Source organism: Falco punctatus, assembly GCF_963210335.1.
Source record: "Falco punctatus genome assembly, chromosome: 15".
Classification (NCBI taxonomy): Eukaryota; Metazoa; Chordata; class Aves; order Falconiformes; family Falconidae; genus Falco; species Falco punctatus.
In genome coordinates this window covers 3,029,031-3,040,826 of record NC_137595.1, presented here as the reverse complement: position 1 = coordinate 3,040,826, position 11,796 = coordinate 3,029,031, and the positions used below count along the sequence as shown (strand labels likewise).

Sequence of the window (11,796 nt, the reverse complement as noted above, 5' to 3'; positions counted from 1 at the left end):
CACTTCTACATTGTAAAGAGCATATTGTTGAGTGCACCTCTTGTACCCTGCACCACAAATACATTTTTTCACACATCCTTTACCTCTTTTTTAATTGTCATATTCTTCTTGCTGGATATAGATTTTTCTGCTTAAGCTCTTAGTCTTACCTTTTATACCAAGGCAAATTTCTCTTATTGTGATCTATAAATCTTTTTGTTTAGTCGCAAGTCTGCATACTTGTTTCTTTGATGACTTAAATACACAGCTGGTCATTTAAAAATGATTCTATGACTTTTTGATATCAACTCTAGAAAAAGCACCAGTGAGCCCATTGTTACTCAGATAAGAGCCCTTCAAATATTACTTTCTGTTATTCAGCATTTTAGAAGAGTTTAATAAGCTGTATTTTATCAACACCACTGTAACTTTTGCAAAGGATTTTAGGGAGACAGTCTTACAATTTTTGTTTCCCAAGCCCCAGATAATGTGAGAAGAAAATGTACCAAATTTCTCTAGAAGCATTCCATCGCAAATTCCAAAACAATATTTTCTATTAAAGTGGTGTAGGGTTTTTATGGTTGCTCTATTTAATTTTTACAAGGTGCGTGTTGATGGCACACAGAGGAAGGGAATGTATCTAGGGGAAGAAGCAGCATAATACAAGATTTAGGGTTTAAAACATACTGATATCCGTAAGATCCTGTTATTAAATTCAGGGTGTTTACTACTACATCTAATCCAACACAATTGGGGGCTGCTACCCAAAGGGATAACCCCCTCCCCCTATCCTCAGCTGCTTCCTCATGCTGGTTTTCTGCGGTGGCTCGAGCAATATATCTGCTATATTATCCTAATTTCTTGGAGAAGCTCTCCACATCAGCTACACCAGGAGAGATGTACATTACCACAGGAAAGCTGGCTTGATCCGTCTTCTGCTTTATAAAGCAGGAAAGCTGACGTAAAGGCTTCACTTTACTGAAACAATTCAAGTAATCTAAGATCTTTAGCTCAGATTAAGCTTTATTAATTGATTGACTTTCAGGAGTGGTGGAGGAAATGTAATTACAACGTGGACAGACCATGAACTACTATTCAACTATGAAAGGATGCTATAGAAGGACATGTTTTATTTGTGGATGACCAAACATTCAGCACATCTTGCTGCTGCACCGAAAACCACAGACAAAATTAGGAGGCCAGAAACAGTGTTAAATATGTCAGAAGTATTACGTGAAGTGTTAAAATTTTTAAACAATGTGAATAACTTGCTGTAATTTTAAAATAAACACATTGACCCCTTTTCTCCTCCCTGCCTCCAAATAACTGGTAGCAATTCTTTTATTTCAGTCCCGCAGAAATGTTTACCAAGAGCTCTAATGATAGTAATTGCACAAAATAATTGCCTGTTTTAATATTTTAACACTGTGACTTGCAGAGTAAACTATTCTGCATAGGAACACGGCATACCTACAGGCTTTATAATTAAAACAAGGCCTCAAATCTGATTCAGACTTTGTAAGTGCCCCTATAGCTGCGCCAATAAATAACGACTTTACACGTTTTCTACCACATAATCCATCAGTATGGATGACCCGTATCAGACTTCCCACTTGGTCGTTGACCACCTGGCTGCCTTTTGGATGGGAACCCGAGCCCGGCGGAGGGCTGGCATCAAAGCGCCCGGCCTTACCGCGGCCCCCGCAGTGACACAGGGTGATGAGCGTGCCTGGTTTCTGTCGTGGTGCCTGTACCACTGCCAGCTCCCACCATCACCCAGCTGGGATGCCCGGCCTCCATGAGGGCACCGGCCCTGAGCTGCCAACCTGAAGATATGGCCACTCCCTTTCTTCCCAGACCAAAGGTCTTCGCCCTAAGCAATTAAAAGTTTTATTCCTTGACTGCCATCGTGTTCGTGAAATTGCAATCCTGATCCTTGGTCGAGCTTTTCAGATTTTACCAGGCACAAGTACCTGTCCGCCCAGAGCGGCACAACAAGGCTGTAAAACACGGCGAGCTTTATTTAGCTGGCTATCCGCTATTTCTTTCTCTCTGAAAACGCCGGTGCCGCCTTAACACGTAGGCCCTTCCACGGCGCCCACCGCCACCTGCCCGCAGCGGGGACCCAGCCGGGGCCCAGGCACCCAGGGCCCGGGCCAGGCCTCCGGGCGGCCGAGCCCCGCAGGAGGGCCCGCGGCGGGGCAGCGCTGCCCGGGCCGGGTGGCGCCGGGGGCCAGGCGGCTGTGCGCTGAGGGGCTGCGGGGCGGCGCGGCACTGCCTGCCCCGGCCCGCCGCCTGTGCGGCGCTGCCCCGGCGCTGGGGCGGCCCGGAGCCCCGGTGGTGGCCGCTCCCCGCGGCGGCCCCCGGCCCGGCGGAGCTGCACCGCGCGCCCCCCCGGGCGAGGGGCGGGGGCGAGCACTGTCCCGGCCGGCGCTGATCTTACGCTCCCATTGGCCGCTGTCTGCGCTGACGTCACGATCATGATGAGAATTAATGATCGGAGGCGCTGATTTCATTGTGTGACGCCGGGACCGACCCAGCCGAAACCGGCTGAATCCGGAGCCCCGGGCCCCCCGCACCAGCCCCGCGCAGCACGGTAAGCCCGGCGCGCCGCGCGGGGGCGGGGGGCGGGCGCGAGCGAGTCCCGGGGGGGCAGCCGGGTGCCCGCCCGGGAGGGGCGCGGCGGGCGGGCGGGGAGGAGGAGGAGGAGGAGGAAGATGATGATGATGATGATGATGCCCCTGGGCCGGCGGCCTGGCGGTGGGGGAGGGCGGCCGCGCGGGCTCGCGCTCGCAGAGGCAGCTCGGGCGCGCATGCGCACTGCGCCTCCCCCGCCGGCCCGCAGAGGCGCGGGGCACCCGCCGCCGCCGCCGCGCGACTGCGCACGCGCGTGTGTCCGTCACCCCACTCCCGCGGCCCCGCGCGCCGGGAGCCGCCTGCGCCGCACTGCGCCTGCGCGGCGAGCTGCGGGGCTGGCGCGTGCGCGCAGCGCCCCGAGCGCCCGGCGGCTCCGCCTCCCTCCGCTGCGCCCGGCGCCCCGGGGTCCTGTGGCCCCTGGTGGCCCCTCGCGTCGGGGCGGGGGCGGCGCCCGGAGGCCGGGCTGGGGCAGGCGGAGGCTGGGGGGGTGGCTGGGAGGGCCGCGGTGGCAGGTTATCGCGTACCGCCGCTCCGTGCGGGGCGGCCTGCGGGGCCCTCACCGGGGCGCCCGGCGCGAGCGGGGCTGGCAGCGGTAGGGGTCTGTCACCGCAGCGCAGACCTTGCGTCCCGTGAGGACGCCCCCTCTCAGGCGGCCGCTTGGGCCGCTTTTGGTGCCAGACACGGTGGCGGTTGTAGTGGCCCCTCGGTGCCCGGCGTTAGCCCTCGGGTACTCGGGGGCCCCGAGGAGGAGGAAGCGCGGGGCGCGCCTTGCGGAGGGGTGGGCAGTGGGACACGCTGGGAGCGGCTGTTGCAGCTGGGCTTAGCCCCACCTGGGAGTAAGGAGCAGTCCCCAGCCCTGTGCCCCTGCGTTCGGTTAGCCCGGGGCCGCTGGTACGGTGCGTAAGGCCCTGTGTAACGCAGCCAAAAGTGATTCTCCATCCTCTGAACTGGAGGCGTGAAGTACCTTGCTTCTTTAGAGTAAAACTACGGTTTAGTATTCTTTTCCTTTTATCTGATACAGGTCTTAACAAACGCTTGTGTACGTGCTTAGTATAAAACATGTGGCTAATCCAGTTGAAGTCAGAAGTCTAATTTGCATGAATAAAATGGATGTGATGCATAAACCTGCAGAGTTGTGGTCGTCGGTTATTATGTTATTAAGGTACCGAGGGCTGTCGGGCTGCATTTTATTGGTAGAGCTGTAATACAATATTACAACGCTGTACTTGGTGGAGAGGGAAGCAGTTGTGCTGCGAGTCATGGATTTTTAATAGTAGTTTTACAAGGCAGGCTGTATATTACACTTACCTGACTGTACACATAATCTACCACACTTGCACTCTGTAGCTGCAGCTAGTTTGGCCTGTGTAGGAAAGAGGTGGTAACCTACACATTCAGTTATTAAACATAGTTGCTAGATGCATGTCCAGTATCTCCACACATGATGTGTAAGTTGGTTGGTCAGTTGGTGGTTTTCTTTCCATTTGGGATGTGCAAAAAAAAATGTTTTTTTGCAGGCATGGAAAGTGAATTAGGTGATTGCTGGTACAGTTCAGGTTTCTAAAGCTCTTGCTACTGCAGGCTTATTTTATTTGTGTATATAATAGCTTTCTTATTATAGTTGCAGTTCTGTCTCAAATTTATATTGGCACTGAGCCTTGTTATTTTGTACCACTGGAGACCTGCGAAGGGAAAGAAAAAAAGTCCGCTGAGGAGCATGCAGATTTTCTTGTTGTACCTCTTATGGATGGACAGACTAAAACAGTAATAGGCTTACAGGTTTTTATAAGGTGACTTTTTTTCCAAACAAATTCTGCTTTGGCGCTGAGGTTAAAAAATCCCCCAAACCCTCTCAGAAACTGCTTGTTTCCTTTTATCGCTATGTGTTAATCCCTGACACTTGTACGTGTTTTATACCATAAAGATTTTTACATTTGGTTACTTTGTGGTGGCTTGTATTCTGAGCGAATTATCTTTTTTATTTATTATAATTTCACATCCAAGATTAGTTTCTGTTACTGGTTGAAATGAGAGGAGTATCATTAAGTTTTTATTTCCTATTTTCCAAATTAAATAGTATTAATGTAGTATTCTATGAAGATTTGCCTTGTAAGTTTACTTGGCTCAGTAATCTTAATATTTAGAGATTTTGACACCAAGACTGTAATGCTATACATTGTAGGCAGACTTTAGACCACATAAAATCTTTTTTCCTTACACTGCTTTTTTTTTTGCCTTTTTTTTTGTTGTTTTTTTTGTTGTTTTCTTTTTTTTTTGCCTCCAGATCTTTCAAGCAGTCATTGCAGAACAGCTAAGTAACTCTTGAATTTTATTTTTTTTTTCCCATAACTAGGGGATCATTGATAGAGGATTATTCCCAGTTTCTTATTGTTGTTATTTCTTTTGTGGTACTCCCGGACACCAAGCTGTTTTCATTAGTTTCTAAAAATACATCTCAGGGCTTCATCAGGTCTCCCTGGTGAGATTCTTAATTTTGGATGCTGAATAAATTAACAAGGGTGGAAGGACTAGGCGTTTGCGGCAAACTGTATGGGATAATTGTTACATTAAGTACCTTTTTCATGAAGCAAATGCACTACTACTTCAGAAACAAACTCGGCATTAGTTCTTTTGTGTTCTCGCCTCACCGCTTGGGCTCATTCTTGCCACGGAAGGGGAGGGAAGGTGTATACGGTGAAAAAAGTTGTTCAGGCAGCTAAAGAAGTCTAAAGGTGTTCAGCTGTAAGAATAACCTTAATGTCATCTGAAGAGGAGCCAGTATGACAGGTCGCAGTCTGTTAGGGGCATTGTCCTTCATGAGGCCTGTACTCAGCAGTCTTGGAGAAACTGAAGGGCGTGGAGTTCCTGTCCTCGTTCTTATCACTCACCAGCCCCTGGATCTCATGTCTCCGCAGTGCCTGACTTAGCACTTGGACTACATTTACGTCTCCTGAACCACCGCATACAGCAAAGGGATGCTTCTGCTGCTGTGATTATTACTTTTTTTAATTAGTGTTCAGTTTAGAAAGGGAATGAAGAACATCTTTATATTGATGGGTTTACAGAACGTTGAGGAGTAGGAGACCATCAAAGTGGAAAGCTGAATGATGCTAGTTGGCCTAGGACACGTAGCAGGGGTGAAGGAAGTTCTTAGAGGAAACTTGCTTTTTCATTTGTCGTGGATTATTTTCTGTGCTGTCACATAGGTACCAACATACTTGGCCAAGGCTGCCTTATTTTATTAACAGATAAGGCATATGTTGAATCCTTAAAAATACTGTTTTGCCACCTCTGTCTTTTATTGAAGTGAAAGTATAACTGACATTCATGGAATACTGCATAATTTGCATAATGCTTTGCCTGAATTTTATTGCATTTCACAGAGTTCTTTTCTGTAACAAACTCTCTTTTCAGTGCCAATGTGTTGCTAACCAGCTGGACACCTGGCTTCCCAAAAGCTCAAATGCATGTTTTCTAAGCTTGGCAAGTCAAGATCAAAATGAAGTTATCATAAAAATCCATGTGGATTTCTAACTTGGAGTCTGAGGTTCAAGACAAAGGTGAGAAATCCTGAAGAAACTGGAGTGCTTCATAAGTACACAGACTGGGAAAAGGAGTTTATTTGCTTTGAAGTTACTGAGATTGGTTTGAATGATACAGAATCCATTATGAATGTGTATGACCTGCTGATTCCCTTGATACTGACGTGGCTACCTTAATGCTTAGTCATGTCAGGACTTTGTAAGTTGTTTCCCATATTAAAGAAAACATAAGAATTAATATCTCGTTCTGCGTAACTATGAAAACTGATGCTAGACAGGTAGTATGTCTAAAGAAAAAGAATTGGTGTCATCCTCTGATGAATATACCCTGTGTTAATTTGTCTCAGACACAGCAACATTATGTTCTTGTAGGTGCTTGAATGCTCAGTGCACTTAATGTAGATAAATTGCTAGGTCTGACAGGTACAGAAAGTGAGCAAAACTTGTTGCCTGTGAAGATCAGATACACAGAGGCAGCGCTTCATGGATTAACGTGATGGCTTTGGACTTTGTGGCTTTCTAATGGAGCTTCCAAACATTCAGTTACTGGTTTATTCAACACAGGCTACTGTTTTACGTATTCTAAATAAGCACTTAAGAACTGCGGATAGCAAACTGATCTCCGTCTGGACTTTACGGATGGCATTCTGTCCGTGAGCTTTTAACCTGCAAGAGAAGGAATATTGCCAAACGTCCTACACACTAGTGTGAAATCAGTATGCTAGTTATTGTTTTGGCCTACGATACTGAGATTGTGTGCTTGGAGGTTCTTACTGCAATTTCTTACACTAATAGTAATCTTGTGATCTTCTATACCTAGTTAGAAATTATTTTGTAGGCAGTTAAAAAAGCAAATAAACTGTGATTCTTATTTTCTTTCTCTCCTGTGTAATCTAAGATTTTCATGTGAAGTCGTATTTGCTGCCCAGCTATGACCAGCGCACATATCTCTGGAGGTTCTGCTACATCTGCAACCCAAATAGCAAAACCCACCCTGGGTTTATCAGGGTTTTATTCTAGGCATTAGTGCTATATGTTGAGGTTACCTATCACTTACTATTGCTGTCTGGAGCTTAACATCTACTTGTTAATAGCCAAGCAACTGTAGCATAGTTCAAAGTATTATTGGGGTGTAATAGAATGGTTTGTTGTAGTGGACTTGTGGATCCAGTGGTTTGGTTAGTTTTCATTGAGTTTAGTATTTTAGTAGAATTTGAACCAGGTTTTCTGTTGGGCAGATGTAGCTGCCTGCGTGGCCCTGCTGAACACTGTGTGTGCACTCTTGTTTTATTCTGCAATTTACCTGTAAATTGCTGTCGCCTCTGGTAAAGGCAGGGATTTAAAAAACAAACAAACAAAAAAACCCAAACAAAAACCGACAAACCCAACCAAAAAGTAATTGGCAGAGCAGAATAAATAAGAATGATTTACACAGCAGGATAGCTGATGATATTTCAAGAATATTTTAATGCCACTTCTGTAGTTTTTATAAATATTTGTGTGGATAGGTGGGGCAGTGGGAAATGGTACAGAACTGTCTATTGACTTAGCATTCAGTATATTTAAAACAAAAGTATTAATAAAGTCTCACCTCGTTACCTGAACGTTTAGATGTTGGGATGTAAACTCAAGTTATGTCTCAGTTCCCATAACCCGATGTTTGTAGGGTCCTGCAACCTGTTTATTTAAATCAGTTTCTGATGGCCCCCTGCACAGATCCTCTGAGCTGTACTTGACTGGATTCAAGGCAGAAGTTACTAAGGAATCTTAGCAGTATTTTGGTTGGCAGGTGTAGTTTACAAGTGATTAAAATAAATTACAAAAATGAGTTTTTTATTAAACCAGACCATGACCTCTCTTGAGCTTAGCTAGGTGAAGTCTGTCATGCAATGCATATACAGCTTCATCTGAAGATCAAGAGATTTCATCAAAACACTCCACCCTGTCCTTATCTAAACTACAGATGTCAAATACGACAATGAAAGTATTTTAACACAGAAGTGACTTTGGATACAGAAATCCACATAATTAAAAAATGTGTCAAGGACCTGACACACGTCTTGCAGGTCATCAGATCTGATTCTAAAAATTTGTCTTGCAGTTGGAGGAGTCTTCATCACAGTTAATGAACTATTTGCAGAGCATGCTTCTTTTTGATGAGCCTATGGATATAAATGCTGGAGCTATTGGATGACGGACCATCTGGATCTGGAAGGATAGGAGGCTCATAACTATTTCTGATGAGGTCATTTGTGGTAACTGATCTCAACTAAATAAAACGGGACCACTGGTACTGAAAGAATAGTAGACACAGAAGTGTAAGCTGGGTCCTGCCAATTGCACAGGAGGAAAAAGAACCACAAAATCAACTCTTCTGTATTCTGTAAAAGTAACAGATCAGTTGGTGGCTGCATTTTGCAAATCTACATGGGAGATCTGAAGACAGTTCTTAACTTTTTATGAAGTAGATTTTTATGAACTCTTTTGATTGGTTAATGGGCTAATAATTGTCTCGTTTGTTGCTTACTATAAATTTCTTTAAACAGCAGAGTATTCAGAGCAAGAGTCTCCTTTGCCCAGCTCTGACTGTGACTGGACACGCGTTCTGGGGTAGGCGTAACTCTGGCGAAGCCTGACTTGTAATGTGGCTGGTAGTGCTGCATTTAATAATGCGAAAAATGTGATTGAAAAATCATCTTCTGTTTTAAGTGTTATTGAAAAGGAAATGGTAATTTTTAGAAATAGGTAGGTAGTGATTTTCCTATTGTTTGTTGATGTATAGAGGAAAGTAGACTGAAGTCAAAGCTCTGGCCTACAAGCATTTTACTCCAAATTCTAGATATTAATCTCTTTCTTTATCAAGGCCTGTCAAACTCTATCCATTACCATTACAGGGTATAGTCATCTTGATTAATAATGTGAAAGAGTTGGATGTCTACTCATGCTTTTGAGCCCTTAATAATTTTATTTGCTCTAAATTGGAAGCAGTTCTTAGGCAAAGGTTAAGTATATTGCTACTCTCCTCCTTTCCACCCCAAATTTCCAAAACTTGTAACTAAAAGTTTGGTAGCTACAAAGGGTTCTCTCGTCCCCTTTAATTTCCTACAAGATGACATACCGTTTCTTATTGTCCAGTTTGTTCTGCATTATTTTGATATATGTACTGAAAGTATTAAGAATAACTTGACTGTTTTGCTTTCTGAGTGCTAAGTCAGATGCAGGTTGTTCCTGGGCAGTGCTTGTGGTGTCTCAGCTGGTGGCCTCCTGTTTGGGGCAAAACACCCTCCAAATGGCCCCGTTCTGAAGCCCTCTGGTGATGGGGCTCTTCTTTTCTTACATATAACCAGAGGATTATATTCTTTGCCTGTATAGACTGTATAATAAGAGCATAAAACTCTGTTTTGCGTTTAGGGAGTCTGTTCTGCACTTGGTAATATTCAGCAGTTTGCCTTTTCCAAACTAGGGCACAAATTTGTGTGCGTAACAGAGCTGTGTCTGCTTTAATGTGTTCACTAAACTGCTGCTGACGGGGCTGCCTTGTCCCTGGCCACCCTGAGCCTGCCGTGGCCCAGTGTACCCAGTGCTGAGCCTGGCTGGGGCATGGCTGGGGCAGGGATGCAGTTAGGGTCTGCCCAGGGGGGATGCTCAGCGCGCGTGGGCCAGAGGGCAGGCTGGCAGGGGGAGCACTGCTCCCCAGTATGCCCAGTGGCCTAGACCACAGTGTCTGCCCTGTCCCTGCACAGGGAAGCTCTTTTGTGGCGGGGGAGCCACTGCTGAGGCTGAAAACAAGACCCAAAGACTTGCTGTAAGCCTGGGAGGAGCATGGGGGTCTTCATGCTGGTTGAGTGCGCCTGGCTGCGGACAGAGCCAAGGGGCAGGAACAGAGCCAAGGGGCAGGAACGTGTCCTGAAGCCTTGTAGCAAGCACTGGCTTATGCCCCTGTAAAACAACCCTTAAGTGTTCTTAAAATGCTGGATTTATAGCCTCGGGGTACAGTTTCACAGTGGCTTGAGCCTTTCTAAAGGCAGGCTGTGATTTGGGTGGTCCCTCCTCGGTGTTAGTATTAGAGCATCAGCATTGCAGTGGGCTGGACCAGAACCACCTAAAGCCCTTCTCTTTGGGTCTTTTCCCCCCACCCCGAGTTGGTCTTCAGTTCTGGTCCTCAATCCCTGTGACTTTGCAGCTGGGAGCGCTGGTGCTGACACAGCAGGAGTAGCATGACCAGCCGTAATGGAGTGTAGGGTTTGCTGAAGCTGGAGACAGTGGAAACTTTACTCCTGCCAAACAGTCACCTTTATTTTATCTCAGATTTTCTCTCTTTTTTTCGGTAGGGAAGTGGAAACAGACTGGCCAATATTGTTGGAGCTGCTGGTGTTACTCTGTTTTGCCTAATGCCTTTGTTTGTTTATTTTTACAAGGGAGAAACTTTTTCTTTGAAACTAGAGGCTCTTGGACTTAGCAACACAATGTAATATTTATTTATTTATGAAAGGCTGTTAGTGTTGTTCCACACATGTAGTTCACCTGTTCAACTTAGCTTTTCACAGAGGAATCAGTATTGCTGACTGTAATAGATTTTTTTGGAAAGTAAGTAAAAGTGTTGGTAAAGGAATTTGGAAAGAAAACAGGACAACACTCAGTGTTATCACAGCAAGCATAAATGAGAGCCTGTGCATTCTGCAAATATTACAGTTTTTATTCCAACTTTCAGAGTATCTTCTTTTATTTTTAGATGAATCTGCGTTCTGTATTTACTGTAGAACAACAAAGGATATTACAGCGTTATTATGAAAATGGAATGACAAATCAAAGTAAAAATTGCTTTCAGCTCATATTACAGTGTGCACAAGAAACTAAACTGGACTTCAGTGTAGTCAGGGTAAGTACTGAGGCCTTCCAAATTTGTATGTTAAAGTTATACACGTTCGTGTCTTTACATAAAATATCTGTAGAGGACTGGAGTCTCTAACTTCATACTTGTCTTAAATTAGACTTCAGTGTGCGTGTGTGACATGTTCATTTTTATCCAGTGACCCTGTTCATAGTCTGTTTTCACTGAAATGTCTTCACGTGATTGCTGTATTTAGCAGGGACTCGATTGCACAAGGAGTGATCTTTGTTCTGTTTGTTTGTCTTTTGTTAATGGTGTTTTGGTTTGGTTTTCATTTCACTTATTTATTAAATTGCATATTAGTTTGCCCTATAGAAACCTTGTGCCATGTATTGTATCAAAGAAAGGTCATGTTACTAGGAAACTATTTTTAAGTTAAACAAATTTCTATAACCTAATGTGTTTGGAGGAATAACTGTGGAAGTTTTTCTTTTGACACACTCTGTCACACTTGTATTCCATGTCACAATCATAAATATTGTGGTCCCTCACGGTTTATTTACAGTAAGTACATTCTTTTCTTACAAAAGAAGAATGTCACTAGTGCTAACAGGAGCTCTTCCAAAGTCTGTGAATTCCATGGGAAGGGAAATAATAATCCCTTTGTGAAACACTAGACAACAAAATGGCTGTTGTCTCAGAGCAGAAATAGAAATCGTGAAGCATTAGCTGAAAAAATAACGGTAGTGGAGCTACTAGGAGTTGCTGGAACACTGGACACCGAAGAGGAAGAAGTAAGAAGAGCCT

The 11,796-nt window shown here is 45.0% G+C and overlaps 1 protein-coding gene across 6 annotated transcripts in view; it reads left to right on the top strand.

Moving 5' to 3' along the window:
- Nucleotides 1-2,309: 2,309 nt before the first annotated feature.
- Nucleotides 2,310-11,796, top strand: part of HDX (highly divergent homeobox) — a gene marked incomplete at its 5' end in the record, with an annotated part of 47,199 nt that continues 37,712 nt past the window's right edge. Inside the window, 3 exons of one of the 6 annotated variants that reach the window (XM_080365236.1) lie at nt 2,310-2,575; nt 6,031-6,176; nt 10,891-11,037. In XM_080365236.1, coding sequence (XP_080221362.1) covers nt 10,891-11,037 — 147 coding nt within the window. Of the gene's footprint in view, nt 2,576-6,030; nt 6,177-10,890; nt 11,038-11,796 lie in introns of those variants that run through there. The other 5 variants (XM_080365235.1, XM_080365233.1, XM_080365234.1 and 2 more) reach the window with 5 other exon arrangements.